Raw genomic sequence first — 24,936 nt, forward strand, 5'->3', positions numbered from 1 at the left:
ACTTTCGATTATCAAAATGGGCCCTTTCAATTACCAATCAAATGAGCTAATTTCGAAGTTTTACGACAACAAACGACAATCTCAAAATCTCTATGAGATGCATTTCGGGTAAATACGAGGTGTTGGGGGGATATCCGCCCCCCGATCACTCTGAATCTCAAAAAGGGCACTAAAACTTCTGATTAGCAATCCAAACAGCCTCGGCTGAAGTTTATACGATCATCCTTTCTATATAAACTTTAAATGCCCCAGGGCGTAACTTACAACTCTTGCCCTAAAGGCTGTGGGGGCTGCCATCCTCAGAAACATAATTTCCAGAACTTTCATCTACATTGAACAAAATGTTAATCCCAATGTATCGATTGAGTGTGTTTGGAGAAGTGGTTGGAGTTGTAAGGGGGTTTGCTGACCTCCAATCACTTTCGACTATTAAAAATGGCACTATTCCTTTCAATTTCCAATCGAATGAGTCCTTCTTGAAGTTTGTACGACAACTACTTCGATACGATCCTTCGATGCTTTACTAAGAATATGAACTTGCAACCCGCAGAAGACACTGTTTTGGTATCAAAAGATTCCTTCTGTATTACAACAAATTATTTATTTTCATTTTAAGTTTTCCATTATTATATTTCTATTTGCTAGCTGCTAGCTATTTGTGCAAACGATACAAGAAGAAAAGACAAATTCAGGAAAAATTAAAATAAATTTTGGAAAAATTAATTGTCCGTAATGTACCCAGTGTAAAGTAATTTCGAGCTCTATGTGGAACTTTATGTTACGGAAAATTTGTGTTAGGTTATTGAATAGTTAATGTCACACCTACAAAACACAATTCCTTCATGAGTGATTAATAAAATTTGAAAACAAACTATTAATTTTTTTCTAGAAATTTGTATTCCCCTTTTTAATTTATATATATTTTTTTTCTAAATTTTGGTGGCTATGATAGTTTTAGGGTAGTGTGAAAGGACCCGTTTAAGCTTGAATGGTTGCATTTAACGTAATGTAACTTAACTACTTGGCATAGGAAACAATGGACGTTGCCTGAAAGCTATTGCAGCCGATTCTGGGTATTCAAATAGTGTTCTTTCTTTTTATCTCAGTATATATTCACGCATCACATCTCTTTCATAGGAAAAAAATCAGTCTTAGTCCGAACTCCTAATAGAAATCAGTAGAGTAGGCATCACGTTCAGATTCAATTATAAGTTTCCACCGAACTTGAGCTTTCACACCTCAGACAAGTATCCAATTATTACCACGCCCGGAATTTTGGAGGGGGGTTTGAAAAGATAAGGGGATTCCTTTATTTGCTCTGTAAATAAGTACTCTCAGTGATTTCAGACTTTTGGATGTCACAGATGATAGGCGACAGGCGCCAAATTGATCTTATCAACCCCATGTTTGAATATTATGCTACATGTTATAGCGTGGGAGTTCAATTATAGGATAAAGGGTTCTAAGCCAAATATAAAACGGATATGTACATATATATTTTGCGTGCTTTTCCTTCAATTTTGAACACCTAAAAAGGATAGGCTGCTGAACTAACCGCAATTAAATGAAACCTTCATTAACCTTCGTTAACCTTGCTTAACCTTCGTGATAACAGTGGTGTCAATTCACGAAAAATGTAGGGGGGGGATTTTTTTTTAATTATTCAATAAAACTGCCAAAAAAAGAATTTTTTTCATTAAAATACCACCAAAAGAGGTATCTTTGAATATCCAGAGCGGGTAGATGAATCTACACGAACTTCTATGATATTAATAGCGTCAATTCACGTAAATCTAGGGGGTGGGGGAAGATTCGTTTTTCAAAATGAATGGCGGGGAAATTTGCCATTTTTTCGATTATTCAATAAAACTGCAAAAAAGGCATTTTTTCATTAAGATACCACCAATAGAAGTATCTTTGAATATCCAGAGCGGGGGAAGAAAAACCTAGGGTGTATTTGCCTCTCCCTGCATCATCTACGCCACTCTAGGATGCCCACTCTAAGAATTCATTTTAGGAAGTGGAATGAACTTGAAAAAAACAAATCAACAAGATAAATGAATTTAAAGGAATTTTTTGATAGTAATAGCGTCATATCACGTACATCTAGGGGGGTGGGGGCAAAATTTTTTTTCAAAATGAATGGCGGGGAAAATTTGCTATTTTTTCGATTATTCAATGAAGCTGCCATAAAAGGCGTTTTTCCACTAAAATACCACCAAAGAAGATATCTTTGAAAATCTAGATCGGAACAAGAAAAACCTGGGGTGTACATGCCCCTTCCCTTCTACCATTTACGCTACTCTAAAACAGCCTGACTGGATAAGTGCACGAAGAAGTATTTTAGGAGGCAGCATGAATTTGAAAGAAAGGGACTAAACTAAATAAATGAATTTACACGAGCTCTTATGTACTTCTTTTTTCAAGGTGGAATTTTTCCATGAGTTTTCAACAAATAAACCAAAAACACATTTCGTAATATGTGACTATACAAATGCATAAAAATCTATTTCGAGGCAGAGGAGATTATAAAGATACGATTATAGAAAGATTATAAAGATACTTTTATCATCATACTTTTATATTATTACTATTACTACTGTTACTAGCAACTTACTGCAACATCATGCTAGCTTAAGCCAACACAGCTACGCACACTCCTCCTTCATCCCAGTCTGTTCACAATCTCTCTCTTTACATCCTCCCAAGAAGTTCCCATTTTCTTTCCCTACGACATTTCTTTCCATTTTCTTTCCTCTAAGCTTTCCCTACAACAGCCCGTTGGTGATCTGTCATCCTTTAGCTACAGAACGTATAGAAGCCGTCTCAATCTTTCTCTCATTATTGCCCTAGAAATCGGGATTGAAACACATTTCTTGTACAGCTTACTGTTAAATGTGGTCATTCAGAATGATACCCAAAACAACCCATAGGCAATATCTCTGGAAAACATATAGCGAATTCTCAGTTTTATTATATTATAGAATTGATTCAACAATACCTCAACAAATTATTTCCCAGCCGTCATACCCATTTTGGATTTAACGGCGGAGAATGAAAATGTAAAAATGAAACTTGCAAACTACTCTTTTAAGAAACGAATTTTAATTCCAAAACATTTGTTCGATTTTTAATTAAAAATACTTTCTGCTGCAACAAAATCCTAATGAAGGTTATCCAGTATTTCTTAATAGTGTACTTGTTTTATTCATATGTAACAAACAATAACAACCCCCTCTGTTTTCGCTTCTACAATGCTGTTTCTGTATGGTGAATTGTTGTTTTGAAGCTGTTCTTCACAAACTTTAAGCTTTGGTTTTTCTCGAACAAACGTTCACCGTATCCATTTTAAGTACAATAGCTTATACATAAAAAACATGTTTTGTAATATGGAATACTGTAAGTATTCTGATATGAAGACTTCAAGGAAACAATATTTGTTCGAATCAGATTCGTAGCATGTTGCTCTACTTAGCTAAGGAAACATGAAACTTATGAAAGCTAGATATTTGATATGATTCATCTGTAAAGCAATAGATGTAAAACGAAATGGTACTGTTCTTGATAGTTAATTTAAAAAAAACATGTTTTTTAAATGACAGTAAGGAGCGACATTAAAACTTAAAACGAACTGAAATTACTCCATATATGAAAGGGGCTCTTCCTCCTCAACGCCCCGCTATTTACGCTAAAGTTTGACTCTTTCTCTTAACTCTACATTTTAAAACAGTAAAAAACTTAAGCGTAAAGAGCAGGGCGTTGAGGAGGAAAAGCCCCTTTCATATATGGAGTAATTTCTGTTTGTTTTAAGTTTTAATCTCGCTCCTTACTTTCATTTTAAAAAGAGTTTTTTTTTGTTTAATTTCTGGACGTTTTTGAATTAATGCATGTTTTGATCTCGGCTCTCCGCACATAAAGAATTAAAACGAAATTTGCATATTAATTTTTTTGGGCTAAATGGATTTTTCATAGTTTCAATCGGAAGATTTTGAGAGAAAAAGAGCGAGGAAGGAGGCCTAGTTGCCCTCAAACTTTTTGATTGCTTAAAAGGCAACTATAACTTATAATTTTTTACGAACGTTTTCATAAGTAAAAAATATACGTAACTTACGAGTTAAATTACGTAGCGAACTTCTATATTCGCATATTTTTATTACGTATATGAGGGGGATCACCCCTCGTCGATACCTTGCTCTTTACATTAAAGCTTAAATTTTGTCCCAATTCCTTAAGAATGACCCCTGAATCACAAATGCCGTAGAATAAATAGTTGAAAATACTAAAAATACTTTAGCGTTAAGACCGAAGCATTACGAGGAGGTAAACCCCTCATATGCGTAATAATTTCTGTTCGTTTTAAGTTTTAATGCTTCTTCTCACTTTCAGTAGAAAAAACTTTTCATATTTATTTTTTCATTGTTATTTTAAATAATGCTAGAAAATCCTGTGCCTCTTCCATTGAAAGTCTCTTCCCCCATGAGAAGTTCTTCCATGGAAAGATCCCCCCACATACCCCCCTCAACTCCCCCCTCTAAAAAAAAACTTGAAAACGTCTGTACACTTCTCAGTAACCATTACTATATGTAAATTAAATAAAAAAACAAGTTTTTTAAATGAAAGTAAGGAGCGCCATTAAAACTTAAAACGAACAGAAATTACTCCGTATATGAAAGGGGCTTTTCCCTCTCAATGCCCCGCTCTTTACGCTAAGTTTGACTCTTTCTCTTAACTCCACATTTTAAAACAGTAAAAAACTTTGTAATTCTTTTCAACACTAATGCCTGTTTCCGTTCCATTATGTTTTCGATATGCTCTTGTAGATTTACTATTTATAATAAGTATGTATATCTTATGATAGTGTGTATCTATTTATAATAGTATAAATTTGTAATAGTGATAGTATAAAATATATATAATATAATAATGGAATATGATACATAATAATATAATATAATAATATGATAATATAATAATATATATAATAATATAATAGTACAATATATATATATATATATATATATATTTGTAAAATATTTGTTAAACTGGACTATGTGAGGCATTGTGCGTCTGTAGAAACATCTAATTAACTCTAATTAACCATCTAATTAACTCCGATAACTTGAAGCTGCTTCAACTGTTGCCACCGAAAATGCTGTTCATACACGAAACTAAGCGATCTTCTGTTCGTGGGAGGCTCAGTCGAGGCACAACTATTATTATTGACTGCTCATTGAGTTGTTAAAACGTCGAGTCCAGTGAATACCGTCTTGTAATCTTGGATAATGCGCTAATGTTAAACTATGATTTACATGTGCATTTATGTATTTGCATAAACAGATTATAGATAACAGATCATATATAAGAGAGGCATTGATTACTAAGTGAATACTACTTTAGAATAATTTGTCAATTTGGTCTATTATTGGCACTTTTGTCACATTACCCCCCCCCCCCAAGATTTTGCACTAGATTCGCCCCTGGGCTGTTGTACCTAACTTATTACTGTTTAGTTTAAACCATGATTCTTCAGGAATATTAGTGGAAAGGTTCAGATGCGGTATAAATTGTTTGAATAGTTCCCACATGGAGTTAGCACTAGCTAATTATTGACTGCTCATTGAGTTGTTAAAATGTCGAATCCAGTGAATATTGTCTTGTTGTGGAACTGCCTTAGCCTGGTGGCCTTGTCCCTACGAGAGTTTACCCACCTATTAATGAACAATGGCACCTATCCTTGTGATCGCATTTCCTTGTTGATGAAACGCTTGGTATTCGAAGGGTGATAGTCGATGGTAATTTTCAGCGTGATCTGTATAAAATGAACATCAAGCTCACAGAAATACTTCTATCCAGTATTCCCTAGGAAATCGCAGTTAGCCATAAGGACGATTCTTATGCATATATTCACAATATAGGAGCTACAACCAATATTGACCATGTACTGGCTAAGTTAAAATTGCGTGACACCCTTTATGTAGATGGTGACCACATTATGAACAATGAATTGGGTCTTAGGCTTAAAGTCGGCATATAGCCTGTTTCGCTCATGCGTCAAAGCGGTTACACCGCTTAGGTCGGGTGGAACACAATGAGTTCAGATATTTACAGGGGAACTTGTGACATAATTCTGACTAAAATTCAAAGTGCCTTATCGGTTACTTTTGTATGGTGTAACAGATATACAGCATTGGAGATGTACTGTACCCGAAATTATCCATGCTATGAAAACCACCCAGCGGGATTCAGTCCCTGTTTGTCGTTTTAAGTTAGGTATCGTCAAGATCGGGATAGGTTCCCGATCTTGACCTATCCCGTAGGATAGGTCAAGAAGGTGAAGATCTGGTAGATACCCACCTGGTATCTACCAGATCGGAATAGTATTTACTATTGCGTGGCTGGGACACAATACGCTTCAGTGTCGTATTCCAGTATCACGAAATAAACAAAAAAGCTTATAACATGTCGGTCAAAAGTTTGAAGTCCAAGAAGCTAATCGTGTGTCTCTATAAGCCAAAGCTAGCGCTAACTCCACGTGGAAATCCTTCAAACAATTTAAACCACATTTGAACCTTTCCACTAATATTTCTGAAGAACAATGGTTTAAAATCAGCAGTAATATGTTTAAAGTTAGGTACCACAGCCCAGGGGTGGATCTAGAGCAAAATCTTTGGGGGGGGGGGCAATGTGACAAGAGCGCCAATGAGCTAAATATTGGGGGCCTAATGTGACAAGGTGCCAATAAGTGACCAAATTGACAAATAAATCTAAAAAAGTGTGAAAGAAAGAAAAAACTGGGAAAGAGGGCACCTGAAAAAATCTTGGAAGAGGGCCAGGGCCCCCGCCCACCCATGGATCTGCCGGTGCCACAGCCAAAAATGATCTTTACATTATGGTATATTGAAAAAACTAACAAAGACAACGAAACTATTTGGTGACTACCAAAAATGCTGTTTCCTCAGGTGTAACAAAGTTCAAGATTGGAAAAGCGCCTGGCCTAGCATTTCCGGAATTGTTTGGGATTGTTAGTTTATCATCTTACCTTGCTGTTCCAGATGTGTCTTGATCCGAGCACACTGCCTGAATGCCCTGAAACAAATCGAAGAATATCAACCTTTGTTCTAGTTAAAAACTAATCAAAGTGCCTAGCACGTTATATAAAATTTTTGAAAGACTGTTTCTAAGCTTACTAAGAAGAATATAGTTTATAACAGACAATTCGGTTTCTGCAATCGTTTGGGTGGTGACCTTGTGTCTCGTCGTTTTATGCTTATTTTAGCTTAGGCTGATCAATATAGACGATCTTTATTAATATATTACATTGATATATCTGCCACGTTTGATTTGGCGATCTATTTAAAGTTTTGATTTTGCTGGATAAAGCTGGCAACACTTATTTTGCTTTAACGTTATGGTTTTGATATTCTAATAGCTCTTTTCGTGTTGACCATTTGACAGTTTACTTTCCTAGTGATTAAAATGTATCATGGCCTGCGACATGGTTTGATTCTGAGTCCGATACTGTTCAACGCGTCAACATCTAGCACAACTCGACATTTATCCAGTAATTTTTCTTCTGAAGAAATGAACTTAAACTTGTTGTGTTATGCCAAAAGTCTCTTCTTGATTGGAACTTCACTCCAATCCTACACTCCAATTTTTCCTATGCTCCCTATACTCCCCACACTCCCTATACTTCCAACACTCCAGTATTAATCTTCTGCTCAAGGGTCAGGCAAATATCAGCGTGAGTGTCGAGTCAGTCAAAACCGAGTTTCTTGTTCTTGAACCATCTTTGTCACCTTAAATTTTATCCTGCCCACAGTCCTTATTCATTAAGATTGAAAGAAAGAAGGTTTTTATTTTTCCTGGACAGAATATAAAGTATCATGACGTCACCTACAGTGAAGGTTTGAAAACCTCAGCATTCCTTGTAGTTGATTATATAAAAAAAACTAGTTTTTTAAACTGAAAGTAAGGAGCGACATTAAAACTTAAAACGAACAGAAATTACTCCGTATATGAAATGGGTTGTCCCCTCCGCAATCCCTCGTTCTTTACGCTAAAGCTTTTAATTGTTTTAAAAAGCAAAATTGTGGCAAAGAGTCAAACTTTAGCGTAAAGAGCGAAGGATTGCGGAGGCGACAACCCATTTCATATACGGAGTAATTTCTGTTCGTTTTAAGTTTTAATGTCGCTACTTACTTTCAGTTTAAAAAACTAGTTTTTTTATATAATTTCTGAACGTTTTTGAATTAATGCATGTTTGATTTTGGCTCTTCACATATAAATTATTAAAATGAAATTTGCATATTAATTCCTTTTTTGGCTAAATGGCTTTCTCTTAGTTTTGATCAGACGATTTTGAGAAATAAGGGATGGGGAAGGAGGCCTAGCTGCCATGCAATTTTCCGGTTACATGAAAAGGCAACTATAAATTAAATTTTTAATGATTTTTTTATTAGTAAAACTATACGTAACTTAAGAATTAACTTACGTAACAAACTTTTATATTCATTAATTTTTATTATTATATGAGGGGGTTTGTACCCTCGTTATAACCTCGTTCTTTACGCTAAATCGTAAGTTTTGTCCTAATTCTTTAAGAATGACCCCTGAATCAGAAAGACCGTAGAATAAATAGTTAAAATTACTAAAAATACTATAGCATAAAGAGCGAGGTATTTATCTCCTCCTAAATACCTCGCTCTTTATGCTAAAGTATTTTTAGAACCCCTCATATGCGTAATAATCTCTGCCCGTTTTAAGTTTCAATGCTACTCTTTACTTTCAATTGAAAAAAAATTCCATGTTTATTTTTTCATTGTTTTTTTTATAGTAATTTTAGAAAATGCTGCGCCCTTTTCATTGAATTTCTGTTCCCCCATGACATATTTCTCCAAGGAAAGATCCTCCCACATAGCCCCCTCCCCTCAACCCCAGCCCCAAAACCAAAAAAAAAAAAAAATCCCCTGAAAACGACTGTACACTTCCTAATAACCATTATTATATGTAAACACTGGTCGAAGTTTGTAACTTGTAGCCCCTCCCCCAGGGACTCTGGGGGAGTAAGTCATTCCCAAAGACATAGTTATTATGGTGTTTGACTATGCGGAACAAAATGTTTATCTCAAAATTTTGATCTGTTGACTATGGAGAAAAAATGAGCGTGGGAGGGGGCCTAGGTGCCATCCAATTTTTTTGGTCACTTAAAAAGGGCACTAGAACTTTTCATTTCCGTTAGAATGAGCCCATTTCTGGCATTCTAGGACCACTTGGTCGATACGATGACCCCTGGGGAAAAAAAAACAACAACAAACAAACAAATAAACACGCACCCGTGATTTGTCTTCTGGCAAAAAATACGAAATTCCACATTTTTGTAGATAGAAGCTTGAAAATTTCGCTATAGGGTTCTCTGATACGCCGAATGCGATGGTGTGATTTTCGTTAAGATTCTGTGACTTTTAGGGGGTTTTCCCTTATTTTCTAAAATAAGGTACATTTTTTCAGGCTCGTAACTTTTGATTACAAAGACTAAATTTGATGAAACTTATATATTTAAATCAGCATGAAAATCTCATTCTTTTGATGTATATTTTTGCATCAAAATTCCGTTTTTTAGAGTTTCATTTACTATTGAGCCGGGTCGCTCCTTACTGCAGTTCGTTGCCACGAACTGTTTGATTGAGTTATTTCAGGGTTACGGTTGAGCTGCGCAAAATCGGCTTTAGCCCTTAACTTAATTTTAACAAACATATTTTTAACTTTTTTGTTTACAGCAGCTGCACTCCCAAGTTTCCATTGTGTTTCTGTATTACAGCATTGGCTTGCAAACACAGACAGTCTTAGTATTTTTTCAGGCCTATGTAATTATGTAAAGTTTTATAGAGCCTTTTACTGTATCTACGAAGCGTCAAACAACTCGTGGTAACGAACTGTATGTGAAAAACTAACAAGCCCATCAGTAACTGTAAATTTAAAAAAAGTAAGTTTGAAAAAAAGTAATACATCAAAAGAATCGGGTTTTTATGCTAATTCCAAATATAAAAAATACATCATGTCTAATGTTACGCTTCAAATGCTATAAGATTGAGAAAATTTTCTTAATTTAGAAAAGGGGGAAACATCCCCAATACGTCAAACAATCTTAATGAAAACGACGCCATCATGTTCACCACATCAGAGAACCATACAGTAGAGGTTTCGAGCTCCTATCAACAAAAATGTGGATATTTGAGGTTTTTTTAATAAAAGGAATTGTGTTTATTTTATATTTTTTTTCTCCAGAAGGGATCGTACCAAGTTAATAGTACTAAAAAATCGGCAGATGACTTATTCAAATGGAAATTAAAAGTTTTAGTGCCCTTTTAAAGTGACCAAAATATTGATGAGAAATCCCCCCTATGCCTCTTTTTTGCAAAAGGGGGAAACATCCCCAAAACGTCAAAAAATCTTAATGAAAACGACGCCATCGTGTTCACCACATCAGAGAACCATACTGTAGAGGTTTCGAGCTCCTATCTACAAAAATGTGGAAATTTGAGTTTTTTTTTAATAAAAGGAATTGTGTTTATTTTATATTTTTTTTTTCCCCAGAAGGGATCGTACCAAGTTAATGGTACTAGAAAATCGGCAGATGACTCATTAAAATGGAAATTAAAAGTTTTAGTGCCCTTTTAAAGTGACTAAAATATTGATGAGAAATCCCCCCATGCCTCTGTTTTGCAAAAGGGAGAGACATCCCCAAAACGTCAAACAATCTTAATGAAAACGACGCCATCATGTTCACCAATCAGAGAACCATACTGTAGAGGTTTCGAGCTCCTATCTACAAAAATGTGGAAATTTGAGTTTTTTTTAATAAAGGAATTGTGTTTATTTTATATTTTTTTTTCCCCAGAAGGTATTGTACCAAGTTAATGGTACTAGAAAATCGGCAGATGACTCATTCAAATGGAAATTAAAAGTTTTAGTGCCCTTTTAAAGTGACCAAAATATTGATGAGAAATCCCCCCATGCCTCTTTTTTGCAAAAGGGGGAAACATCCCCAAAACGTCAAAAAATCTTAATGAAAACGACGCCATCGTGTTCACCACATCAGAGAACCATACTGTAGAGGTTTCGAGCTCCTATCTACAAAAATGTGGAAATTTGAGTTTTTTTTTAATAAAAGGAATTGTGTTTATTTTATATTTTTTTTTTCCCCAGAAGGGATCGTACCAAGTTAATGGTACTAGAAAATCGGCAGATGACTCATTAAAATGGAAATTAAAAGTTTTAGTGCCCTTTTAAAGTGACTAAAATATTGATGAGAAATCCCCCCATGCCTTTGTTTTGCAAAAGGGAGAGACATCCCCAAAACGTCAAACAATCTTAATGAAAACGACGCCATCATGTTCACCAATCAGAGAACCATACTGTAGAGGTTTCGAGCTCCTATCTAAAAAAATGTGGAAATTTGAGTTTTTTTTAATAAAGGAATTGTGTTTATTTTATATTTTTTTTCCCAGAAGGGATTGTACCAAGTTAATGGTACTAGAAAATCGGCAGATGACTCATTCAAATGGAAATTAAAAGTTTTAGTGCCCTTTTAAAGTGACCAAAATATTGATGAGAAATCCCCCCATGCCTCTTTTTTTGCAAAAAGACATCCAGTCAAAATTTTGAGATTTGTTATTTTCTTCTTTTTTTATTTAATTTTAAATAAGTACTGCATTGGTGACCGTGTTTTGTTTAGCCTTGAATTTAGTTCGGTATAGTTAACCATGCCTCTGGGGATGACGGTAGAAAGTTTTAGTGGGGAGGGGCTCACGGGGGGAATACTACTCAGGAAGGAATATTTGTGTGGAGTATTCTCCACTGAGGGGAAAAGAATTTCCCGGCATCATTTCGAAAACTATCAGAAATTAAATTTAAAAAATAAAAGTTTTTTCGAAGTGAAAGAAAAGAGCGAGGTCAAAACTTAAAATGGATAGAAACTATTTCGTATATTTGGGGATTGAGGGGACAGAACGAAAGATTTAGGAGGGGGCTGCCCCCCTCACACAAGGAATAATTTCTCTTTGCTTAAATTTTTAAATTTCCTCCTTTCCTTCATTTGAAAAACAACTTGTTTTTTATTTAATTTTAGATGAATACTGCATTGGTGACCGCGTTTTGTTTAGCCTTGAATTAGAAAGACGGTCGATAAAAAAGCACAGAACTCTGTCCTTCGACATGTCGTTGACTATCTTCCTTGAGGCTTAAATGACAATATTTGTGTCTTGATGTAGCCTACTGTGTTCTTCTTATTGCATCTTTAGAAGTTTGATTTTTTTAATTCAATGCTACGCTTTTTTCTTTTGTTTTGTAAGCGTGTCTACTATAGATTATTATTTACATATGAAGAATCTGCAAAAATAAATAATTTGCACATACGCTTATTACAATTATCTTTAAATTATAATTCCTTGAATAAAACTTATTTGAATCAGTGCTTGTTCTGGCACTTAAATTAGTGGAACAATTGTTCTAGTTATGTAATTGTGGCATTGTGGCACTGAGATTGGTTTTACTCAATACTAACTGTACAGGAAGGGCAAAAAACACAAGAAGGAAAAAATGGAGCAATGAAATGACAACGAGAAGGAATTTTAGCCAGTGAACAGCAAAAACAAAGATGATAAGGCTAAAACCAGGGCTAAAAAAAATAGTGACTTAAAAACACATTTGTTCACACTGAAGACGATTTAGTAATGGTCTTTGCCAAAATTACAGCTTTATTCTGCTGTTCGCTGGCTGACGGTTGACAATTATCTTTGTTGTTGTTTTGACTTTTTTCATTTTCTTTCTTTCTGTATTTTCTTCTTTTCTTTCTCTGGCCCTAATTTAAGCTTGTTGTATGATAGTTATGGTCTTTCAAGCATTGCTGATGTTTTTGAAGAGTGTTCATGCTATGTGCAAACGCCTTCACCCCTCGTTCTGAACATCTTTATATTTACGATTTCCTCCATAATTTCTTAGTTTTTCAGATAGTTTGCTTGGGTTAACCCTTCAAAAAACCGTTTGTCCCCATTTTTCCTAACTCTTACGTACGTGCCTCTAGTTGTTTTTTTTTCTTTCAAAACGAGAATAAAATTTTGCCAGGACGTTAAAATGTGGCTTAAAAAAGAAAAAAAATTAATTTCGACGGAAAAGCAATCTTAAAATTATGTGTAATGCTCTGAACTTCATAATTTATTTTTACCTCATTATAACACAATACAGACTTTTGACTTTTTTATTTACATAATATACAAAAATATAAACTATTGCAGATATAAATCACTATGCTAGGCAAAACTTTATATTTTGCCAACCCGTAGCGACTATCTACATAAACATTCCTAAAGACATCCATAATTAAAAACTATAATAAAAAAAAATTACATAAATGTTTCTAGAAGCATCCTACACTAATTAAAACAAAAATGAAAGGAAAACAGAAAAAAGACAATCACCTTCTCTCAAACACCCCCGGGTAACAACCCTCATCCAAATCTGACTCCCATGTAAACTCCCAATAAAGACCATGCAGAATGGTCTTTATATACCTAACATGCCCACGAAACACTTATTTAAATTTTTTTTTTCCAGAAATAGGTGAAAGCAGGAACTGGCAAAGGGGATTTGAGCTTATCTTCTTCATTGACATATCTTATGTTATACTATATACCACACAAATTTAGTATAATTAACCTATTTATTTGTGCGTTTTTTTCATCTCCTGTTCCCATTAGTTTCCTACCTCCGCGCCTGGGGGAATTAAATGCTCCTTCTCTGTAAAGGATGTGATGCTCAGAAATTGCCACTGGCAATTTATTCTTCTTCAAAGTAAGTCACTCATTCAAACATTTTTTTTATGTGGTTGTTTTTGTTTTTCACAATGTTCCAAAAAAGAAGTGGTTCATTTGAAAGAAAAAAACAAGGATATACGTGATGACCCTTAGGCTAAAACTATGGGTTGTTTTTGCAAAGATTTTTTTTTTCACTGGATGGTATTTTAAATTAATCGGGCAATTGATCACATAAATAATGGGAGCCAACGTCCCCCGGAAAACCTACACGTTTAAACGTTCCCCCCAGAAAATTCACCTGGAAAAACATATCTGGAAAATTCTCCTTGTGAATAGTCCCCCCCTATAGATTTACACCCATGGAAAATACCCCCATGGGATATCCCCCCACACACAAAACTAAGAATCCAAAGAGAAAGTACAAAACACGTACCAAAAAGAGCATGTTTTAGTGCTTAAATTGTCTAATTCTCTATGAGCCGTCAGATAAATATAGGAAAGGGTCTAGGAGGGATAGGAGTGGATCTATCATCTCCCTTTATATATACTAAGCCTCGATAAGGATTCGGTGGGGAGATGCCTCCCCTTTTATTTCACGAAACATTTCTGATATTTATTTCAAAGCTCCCCTTAACTGAACTGAATTTTTTCAAATGAGCCCCGTCCAAAGTTTATATGATCATCTTTTCGATATGAAGTGCATCTGGGAAAAAACAAATAAATATTAAAACATTAAATCTTTATGGCCCTTTTATGGAAACGCTATAGAATTACCTCTGACTTAAACAGGTGAGTGGATCTTTCAGTTTCCCTTCTAATGAACATCCGTAATTATCCAGAGGAAATTTGGGGGATTCTCCACAGGGGGAATTTACGAGGAGAATTTTACACAAGGAACGTTTTTTTTTTGGGGGGGGGGGGGGGCAAGCCTAAATGGATGGTAATACCCATCTAAAGAAACAATAAAAGAAAAAATCAAACATTAAAACGTAAATATAGCCCCAGTAGCCATATTCATGATCGTTTTCTTTTTAGGCCTCTTATTGAGTTTAATTATTCTTTGGCTGGTTGAAAAATTCAAATTGATTTTAATAATTACGGTAGTTAAATTTCACGGTATTTCGAAATTTGAACATCCTCAGCACTAAGAAAATTTGTAAGAAAAATCACTTTAAGTCTGGCAGCTTTAGATGCAGTAGTTCAACCATGCATATCCGCAGGAGGGGGGGGGTATTTAAGGCTAAGATCACTTCTACCAGAAACGTAAAATTTCTTACGTGTTTTCTTAAAGTTTAAAGAACACGCCCTTGCATTTTAAACAGAAAAGCAAAATGACGATTTTTCAGTTTATATGAACATCTCTAAACAGAGGCATACAAATTAATAATTACTGCTATTGTTTACACTGTATTCACCTAAAATTTGAGCGTATATCCTTAATTTTTTTCTTTTTATAATATATTACACTTTAATTTACCTTAATGCGCTTTAAAAAATCCAAAAGTAAACTTTTTGTTGAACTTGGAAGCTAGTCGAGAATAATACTTATTTCGCAAATTTTGCAAAGTTTTTTGTGTGTTTTTTTTTTTTTTTTTCGTGAAATTTTACTAACTTTTGAAGGGAAATGAAGTTAAGTAAAGTTTGAAGTGACGCTAAGAAATAACTAAGCGCAGATTGTACTGAAGGGAAGAATGCTACCCATGCGCATTACGTAAAATCCCTTTATTTATTGGTGGACTAACTTAAACATATTCAACTACCGAATGAGGGATTAAACAATATCTTGTTCAACCACATAATTAATTCCTCTTATAAGTTGTTCTTGCCAATTCATATATTGTGTTTAAAGTTTAGTTTTGACTTTAATTCAGTTTTTCAGAAGCCAAAAAGCAAGGCTATATCTAGGTCTGACCTTGACAACTTCTGTATATTTCTATTATTGTTTTACGTTTCCCACAGTTATCTCATTTTTCAAAGACGATAATTTGGTATAATCAGTACTTCCTTGCATTTAACAAAAGGCGAAACTGTTGGGTTTCCCTGCTTGGAATCCACAACCCCTTGACCTTAGCTTTTTTTAACGAGCTCCACAAACCTGCCACTATCATTCTGGATAATAGTTTACTTGTCACAGAAGGATACCGTTCATTTTCGAAACAATTTTCAATTAATCTCTGATATTATTTATTGCTACTTTTGCCCGCTTCAGTAATTTGACATTTAAATGAAAGGTTGCATTTTGGAGTTTTATCGTCAACTTCGTTTCCTTTTAACTAATTTGTCTTGGGTGTAATCTTAAGGCATCAAACATATCAAAAATACTAATATTTCTTTGATCCCTGGATTTGGCTTAGGTCTAATCATATCTTGAAATTGGTTTCAAAAATTTTTCTTTTGGTTGTTTTAGAATTATGAAGTTTTTAGGCTGGTATCACATTTACGTCAGTGTTGCCGCTTGAAACCACGAAAATATATACCATAGCAAATTAGTTAAATTTGACAACGCTTTTCATCTGTAAGATTCAAGCTTTAACCATATTTTGGTTGCCAGAGAACCTTCAAAGCCTTCAAAGGGGAGCTACATTTTTTCAAGTTGTTTGGTGCTATTTGTTTATGCATATTTGTTCTGTTGTCATAATTGTTGTCTGTTAAGCGGAACACACTGAAGAATTACGCTGTCTAAGATCTGACAAAAACCGGTTTGCCTCTCTGGAATCGGTTAGGATTTGCTTATTTTGAGTGAGAAAACTGCGATGCAGGTATATTTTAGTTAAATATTTAATATTTAGAAGGGGTTAGGTTAAGTTAGGCTGGGTATTTAATATAATGAATTCGGCAATGCCTGCTTTCCATTGTTATTTGTCGTAGTTTCTATAATTTTGTTTCTAGAGTATTATATTATCATCATGTTTTGGTATATTTCATTGTGACTAACCTAATTTCACTTCTTGGGTGTGTTCCGTTTAATACACAAGTGCCTTTGCTTTAAACGGGTTTTTCGCTAAGGTGCAGTAATTTGCCAACATGTGTGTGGGGGGTAAAATATATTTATTAAAGATGTAAGAAGGGTAATTTTTCAATGACAATATCAAGGATAATATTTTTCCAAATCTAGGGTAGGCGTAGTAAAAAATGTAGGGGGCTATTGATCTCCTCCGCTTCTATCACCTCTGTTTTCACATACATTTCTTTTTTTTGTGTAACCACTATTACCAAAAACTTTATAACAGTATATGGAAGTCATTTTCAGTAAAAAACTAAATTCGAGAACTCCCTTAATTTTTAATTTTAATTTTTAATTAATTTTAGTTAATTTACTTTTAATTAATTTATTATAATTTAATATTAAATAATATTAATTTAATATTAATATTAAATTAATTAATTAAGCAATTAATAATTTTTATTTAATTTTAATTTTTAACTTCCGTAAATTTTTAAGTGTGTTAGCTTCCACTTTACCTGTCCAAGCAGTTGTGTTGATTGTCACTGTCTTGATAATTTGAATTATATTTAACTTCCGGAGTTCTGGAAACATAACTTTAAATCTGGGTTGTTCGACGAAATATGAGAATAAAGTTTATAAGAGCTAAGCGATGGTCCCATCTGAAGAATACTCTTGCAGTGTAGAAGTAAAAACAGTCCCAGCCATTTTGTTTGGAAGTAAATTCTTTATTTGAGATTGATAAGTCTCTGTCTTTTCAAGAAATTTGGAAAACAACTTGCAAAAAAACGATGTACCAATTTATTTATATTTTTATTATATGTTAAATAATATTACTTATTATTAGTTAAACAAAAAAACAGGTTTTGTCAACTGAAAATAAGGAGAAACCTCAAAAATTAAAACGAGCAGAAGTTATTATGTATATGAGGGGGGTTGCCTCCTCGTCAATCCCTCGCTCTCAACTCTAAAGTTCGAATTTTGTCTCAATTTTTTAAGAATGTTCCTGAATCACAAAGGTCGTTTCAATAGAATGAATAACTCTTTTGAAGGTTCTTAATTAGCTTTAGCGTAAGGAGTAAAGTATTGACGAGGGGACGACCTCGCTTATATACATAAAAAAGTTTTGATGTTGCTCCTTACTTTCAGTTGAAAAAATTGTTTTTTTTAATCAATTTAAAAAAAACACCCCAGAAAATATCTATATACCTCCTCCCAGTAACCAATACTATATGTAAACAAAGGGCAAAGTTCATAACTTGCAACGCTTTTCCCCAGGAAATGTGGGGGGTTAGATCATCCTTAAAATAATAGTTATTAGATTTCTTGACTATGTTGGACAAAATGGCTACCTAAAAATTTTGATCGAGTCACTTTGGGAAAATATGAGTGTGGGAAGGGGGCTATCTGCCCTCCAATATTTTTGGTCACTCAATAAGGGCACTAGAACTTTGATATCAGATCAAATGAGCCCTCTCCCGATCTTTTGCGATCACTGGTTCGATATAATCACATATGGCGAAAAAAAACAAACAAAAAAACTCCAATAATCTCGCACCCGTGACCTTTCTTCTGGCAAAAGTGCAAAACTCGACATTTTCAAACAGTTCGTGGTAACGAACTGTAGTAAGGAGCGACCCGGCTCAATAGTAACCAAAACTCTAAAAAATGGAATTTTGATACCAATAGCTATATCAAAAGAATTGTATTTTAATGCTGGTTTTAAATATATAAGTTTCATCAAGTTTAGTCTTACCCATCAAAAGTTACGAGCCTGAGAAAATTTGCGTTATTTTAGAAAATAGGGGGAAACACCCCCTAAAAGTCATAGAATCTTAACGAAAATCACACCATCAGATTCAGCGTATCAGAGAACCCTATTGTAGAAGTTTCGAGCTCCTATCAACAAAAATGTGGAATTTTGCATTTTTTGCCAGAAGGCAGATCACGGATGCGTGTTTATTTGTTTTTTTTTTTTTTCCCAGGGGTGATCGTATCGATCCAGTTGTCCTAGAATGTTGCAAGAGGGCTCATTCTAACGGAAATGAAAAGTTCTAGTGCCCTTTTTAAGTGACCAAAAAAATTGGAGGGCACCTAGGCCCTCTCCGACGCTAATTATTTTCCCAAAGTCACCGAATCAAAATTCTGAGATAGCCATTTTATTTAACGTAGTCGAAAAATATTATAACTATGTCTTTGGGGACGACTTACTCCCCCAGAGTCCCTGTGGGAGGGGCAACAAGTTACAAACTTTGACCTGTGCTTACATATAGTAATGGTTATTGGGAAGTATACAGGCATTTTCAGGAGGATTTTTTTGGTTGGGGGAGGGGTTGAGAAGAGGGGGATATGCTGGGGGAACTTTCCATCGAGAATTTGTCATATGAGAAGAAAACTTCCATGAAGGGAGAGCAGGATTTACTAGCATTATTTAAAAAAAAATAAATAAAAAATAAATGTGAAAAAGCTTTTTCACCTGGAAGTAAGGAACAGCAATAAAACTTAAAACAAACAGAAATTATTACCCATATAAGGGGCTCACCTCCTTATGATACCTAGCTCTTTACGCTAAAGTATTTTTAGTAATGTCAACTATTTATTCTACGGCTTTTGTGATTCAGGGGTCATTCTTAATGAATTGGGATAAAATTTAAGCTTTAGTGTAAAGAGCGAGGTACTGACGATGGGGCGAATCCCCTCATATATGTAATAAAAACATGAGAATACGAAAGTTCTTTACCTAAGCTAATTTATAAGTTACGTATATCTTTTACCAATAAAAAGATTCGTAAAAAATTAGAAGTTCTAGTTGCCTTTTTAATTAACCAAAAAATCGGGGGGCAACTAGGCTTCGTCCCCCGCTCTTTTTTCTCAAAATCATTCTATCAAAATTATGAGAAAGCCATTGAGCCAAAAAAAAAAATATGCAAATTTCGTTTTGATTATTCCTCTGCGGAGAGCCAAAATCAAAACATGCATTGATTCAAAAACGTTCAGAAATTAAATAAAAAAAACAAGTTTTTTCAACTGAAAGTAAGGAGTGACATCAAAACTTAAAACGCACAGAAATTACTTCGTATATGAAAGAGGCTGCTTCCTCATCAACGCCCCGCTCTTTACGCTAAAGTTTTTTACTGTTTTAGAAAGAAGAATTGAGAGAAAGAGTCAAACTTTAGCGTAAAGAGCGGGGCGTTGATGAGGAAGCAGCCTCTTTCATATACGAAGTAATTTCTGTGCGTTTTAAGTTTTGATGTCACTCCTTACTTTCAGTTGAAAAAACTTGTTTTTTTTATTTAATTGTACATAGGAGCTTGAAACCTCTACGGGAGGGTTTTCTGGTATGTTAAATCTGATGAAGTGATTTTCATTAAGATCATTTGATGTTTAGGGGTGTTTTCCTTTTTCAAAAATTGGGAAAATTTTCTCAGGCTTGTAACTTGTTATGGGTACCATTAAATTTGACGGATATTACGTATTTTGATAAGCATCAAAATTCGATTCTTTTTATGTGTTTATTGTTATGAAGACCAAAACGTCATTTATAACGTTCAAATAAGGCCGAAACATCATATATGATTTACTTGAAAACAGTATTTATTTCGATCAATATCTATTTCTAATTGTTATTAAGTTAACAATAAAAGAAAGAAAATCGTCGTATTAGCCAAGGCGACTGAAGGTCACACATCAAAGTAGATACACAGTTTAATATATAGGCCTACTAATATTCTTTCTTGGAAATCTCAGCATTTTTGGATATATTAACATTATTAGAAAAAAAACTTTCGAAATATGTTCTACTTTCAATTTTATTCTAAGCACAGTGTTAATGTTTATCATCATGACATCAACAACATAAGAAAGGAAATACCATATTATCCAAGATTACCGAAAGAAAAAGACTTAAGAAGTTGGCAGAATGTTTGACATATACTGATAGTCCCAGCTGTTAGTATTCTCCCCATCCTGATTCCCATCATGTTACAACCTTGAATATTAACAAATATTGATCAACCATTTCTTTATTAGCATCTTATTGCATTGGATTTCGTTTTAGCGGCTTGTTGGTTTTAATAGATGCATTTCGAGCTCATTTCATAAAAAGGGGTCTCAAAAATATATGCTAAAATTAGTTGTTTTTACAGGGCTCGTATTGACAAAGGAGGAGGAGCGTGGTGCCCCTCTAGTGTTATTAAATCAGGAGTAAACGAATGGCTCGAAATCAACTTGAATAGTGATCATGTAATAACAGCAGTTGAGACACAAGGTCGTTATGGAAAAGGACAAGGTCAGGAATATGCAGAAGCATTTCGAATTGAGTATTGGAGGGAAACTCTTCAAGAGTGGGCCGAGTATCACAACGCTACTGGTGGAAATGTAAGTAAAATAACGAATTTCAATAACCCATATGGGGTTAATTCATGCGGTGAGGGGTTTGGATGTTGGAAGTTGTCTGCAAATAGCCAAAATTTTTCTTCGGAGGGCTAGAATATAGATTTTTTTTTTCTTTTTTAATATATAATATGTGTCTTTCACCTCTAATTTGCCAATTTTGAGCTCAATTAAAGGGAGGCCATAATCCATCAAATCCTCCAGTCTTAGGATTCTCTCTCTGGCAACATTTATAGAGAAGTTTACAATGATTTTTCACATTCTTATGCTAGAAGCATTCCTTATACATTTTATTTAATTGGCATCACCAGGATTACATTGGGGGGAGATAATTTTTCTTAGGAAAAAGGGCTGGACTAACTTTTTCATGGTTATGTGTACTGCTGTTGTATGATTAAAAACACCATTGCATGGTTAAGTCGCTTTTTAAACGCATTTCACCTTAGGGCTCATTTTAATTAACAAATTTCTTTTATAGTGTGTTTTATGGCATAATGAAACAATTAAAAAAACTTAAAGTTCTAAAAACTTAAATTGCTAATGAAACAATTAAAATCGAAAAATTCATAAATATTATGAGATTGGAAAGGGATAGCCAATATTAAGCAATTAAGCCGAAAATATTAAGATATAATATAAAATATATATATATATATATATATATATATATATATATATATATATATATATATATATATATATATATATATATATATATATATATATATATATATATATATATATATATATATCAAAATATAAGATATAAATATTAAAATATAAAAAAATAAATAAGATATAAAATATAAATATTAAGCCAATATTAAGCAGGTAATGTCATCTGAATCCTCACCACTGTACACAGATATGATACGAATATACAAAATAAAAGATAAAAATATCAACTTTTTTTGTCTGAATATTCATCAAATGCTGTTCATCCTTGATGTCATGCATGCATACACGTTTTTTTCAGAGGGTGGGGGGTCAATAATGAAAAAGCAATTTTAATTTGATATTTTGAATAAAAATATCCATAAAATCGGACAAAATTTGGGATGCCTAAGTTCCTAGGCCTCAATCTTCGTGGGTACATACCTGCTCAAGAAATCGATCAATTAAGCGAAAGAAAGCCTTATAACAATGAAGACTATTACAATCTTAGATTTGCCTCAGTCCCATTACTTTTAGCTCCATAATACTCACAGCATTTTCCATATAATGATAATAATAATAACTATATGTTCATAATCCACTGCACAAAACAATCTGAGGATAGTGGAGTAAAAAGAGAGAAAACAGATATTAACATCAAAGAGAAAACAACAAAAGAAAACAACCCAATATTCTATCAATTCAGTAATCTACAAAATATGTTTTCATTTCCGAAATAAAATGCATGAGAAGTCAATAAAAAGCTATACTTTTTGTTCACTTTTCTCTTTGGTTGTATTTCTTTTACTTTTTTACTTCTTTTACTTGTAATTTTTTTATACTGTTTATTTATTTCTCTCTTAAACTTTCTCTGTGGTGCTGAAAAAGAAGATTCTTATATTTTTATCGACATGACATTGGAGATTATGCTTGGAAAGAGTGATGAATGGGAGATTGAATGTTAGTAATCTTTTATTATTATAGTGTCTCCTTCATAAAATATATCTGCATGCAGGATAACCAATTTATCAAACAGTTCGTGGTAACGAAGTGTAGTAAGGAGCGACCCGGCTCAATAGTAACCAAAACTCTAAAAAATGGAATTTTGATATCAGTAGCTACATCAAAAGAATCGCATTTTAATGCTGATTTCAAATATATAAGTTTCATCAAGTTTAATCTTCCCCATCAAAAGTTACGAGCCTGAGAAAATTTGCCTTATTTTAGAAAATAGGGGGAAACACCCCCTAAAAGAATCTTAACGAAAATTACACCATCAGATTCAGCGTATCAGAGAACTCTACTGTAGAAGTTTCAAGGTCCTTTCTACAAAAATGTGAATTATGTATTTTTTGCTAGAAGGCAGATCACGGATGTGTGTTTATTTGTTTGTTTGTTTTTTTGTTTGTTTTTTTTTTCCCACGGGTGATCGTATTGACCCAGTTGTCCTAGAATGTTGCGAGAGGGCTCATTCTAACGGAAATGAAAAGTTCTAGTGTACTTTTTAAGTGACCAAAAAAATTGGAGGACATCTAGGCCCCCTCCCACGCAAATTATTTTCCCAAAGTCAACGAATCAAAATTCTGAGATAGCCATTTTATTCAGCGTAGTCAAAAAACCTTATAACTATGTCTTTGGAGACGACTTACTCCCCCAGAGTCGCCGTGGGAGGGGCTACAAGCTACAAACTTTGACCAGTGCTTACATATAGTAATGGTTTTTAGGAAGTGTACAGGCGTTTTCAGGAGGATTTTTTGGTTGGGGGAGGGTTTGAGAAGAGGGGGATATTCTGGGGGAGCTTTTCATCGAGGAATTTGTTATGGGGGAAGAAAATTTCCATGAAGGGAGTTCAGGATTTCCTAGCATTACTTAAGAAAAAAACAATCAAAAAATTAATATGAAAAAGTTTTTTCAGCTGGAAGTAGGGAGCTGCATTAAAACTTAAAACGAACAGAAATTATTACCCATATGAGGGCTTACCTCCTCCTAATACCTCGCTCTTTAAGATAAAGTATTTTTAGTAATGTCAACTATTTATTCTACCGGTCATTCTTAATGAATTGGGACAAAATTATATCTTTTACTAATAAAAAGATTCGTAAAAATTTAAAAGTTCTAGTTGCCTTTTTAATTAACCAAAAAATTGGAGGGCAACTAGGGTTCCTCCCCCGCTCTTTTTTTATCAAAATCATTCGATCAAAATTATGAGAAAGCCATTTAGCCAAAAATAAAAAAAAATATACAAATTTCGTTTTAATTATTCCTCTTCGGAGAGCCAAAATCAAAACATACATTGATTCAATAACGTTCAGAAATTAAATTTAAAAAAACAAGTTTTTTTCAACTGAAAGTAAGGAGTGACATTAAAACTTAAAACGAACAGAAATTACTTCGTATATGAAAGGGGCTGCTTCCTCATCAACGCCCCGCTCTTTACGCTGAAGTTTTTTACTGTTTTAAAAAGAAGAGTTGAGAGAAAGAGTCAAACTTTAGTGTAAAGAACGGGGCGTTGATGAGGAAGCAGTCCCTTTCATATACGAAGTAATTTAATTATAGTGATGGTCGTGTCATAGATCTGAGGTCCCAGACTGAAAAAAAAATCGTAGACCTGCAGGCTATAATCTACTCTTTTTTACTTAACAGAAAAAGTACTAATGTTTAAATGTTGAAGAAAAACTACAGTTGCCTGGAATAGCAGGATATAGTTAGATTATGGTGATGTAAAATCTGATAGGAAACACAAAAACATTTTGTTAATTTTCGGGAATGATTTTTAATTGTAATGAAATTAGCCAACTCTTCTACATCTCAAAATTAAACCGTTTAGCTGTACTGGAGACCATGTAGCCTAATCAATATTAAAAAAAAATACACAAAAAAAACAGAACTGTTAAGAATTATGGTATCAAACAGTCCGTGGTAACGAACTGTAGTACGGAGCGACCCGGCTCAATAGTAAACAAAACTCTTAAAAACAGAATTTTGTTGCTAATATACATCAAAAGAATCACATTTTCATGCTGATTTTGAATATATAAGTTTTATCAAATTTAGTCTTTGTCATCAAAAGTTACGAGCCTGAAAAAATTTGCCTTATTTTTAGGAAATAGAGGAAAACACCCCCTAAAAGTC

At 33.9% G+C, this 24,936-nt stretch overlaps 1 protein-coding gene across 1 annotated transcript in view; it reads left to right on the plus strand.

The window, feature by feature from the left end:
* LOC136027619 (discoidin domain-containing receptor tyrosine kinase B-like) overlaps positions 1-24,936 on the plus strand; it is a 99,842-nt gene that overhangs the window by 21,127 nt on the left and 53,779 nt on the right. Inside the window, exon 4 of the mRNA XM_065705037.1 lies at positions 20,904-21,135. Coding sequence (XP_065561109.1) covers positions 20,904-21,135 — 232 coding nt within the window. The remainder of the gene's footprint in view (positions 1-20,903; positions 21,136-24,936) is intronic.

Source organism: Artemia franciscana, chromosome 5, assembly GCF_032884065.1.
Source record: "Artemia franciscana chromosome 5, ASM3288406v1, whole genome shotgun sequence".
Classification (NCBI taxonomy): Eukaryota; Metazoa; Arthropoda; class Branchiopoda; order Anostraca; family Artemiidae; genus Artemia; species Artemia franciscana.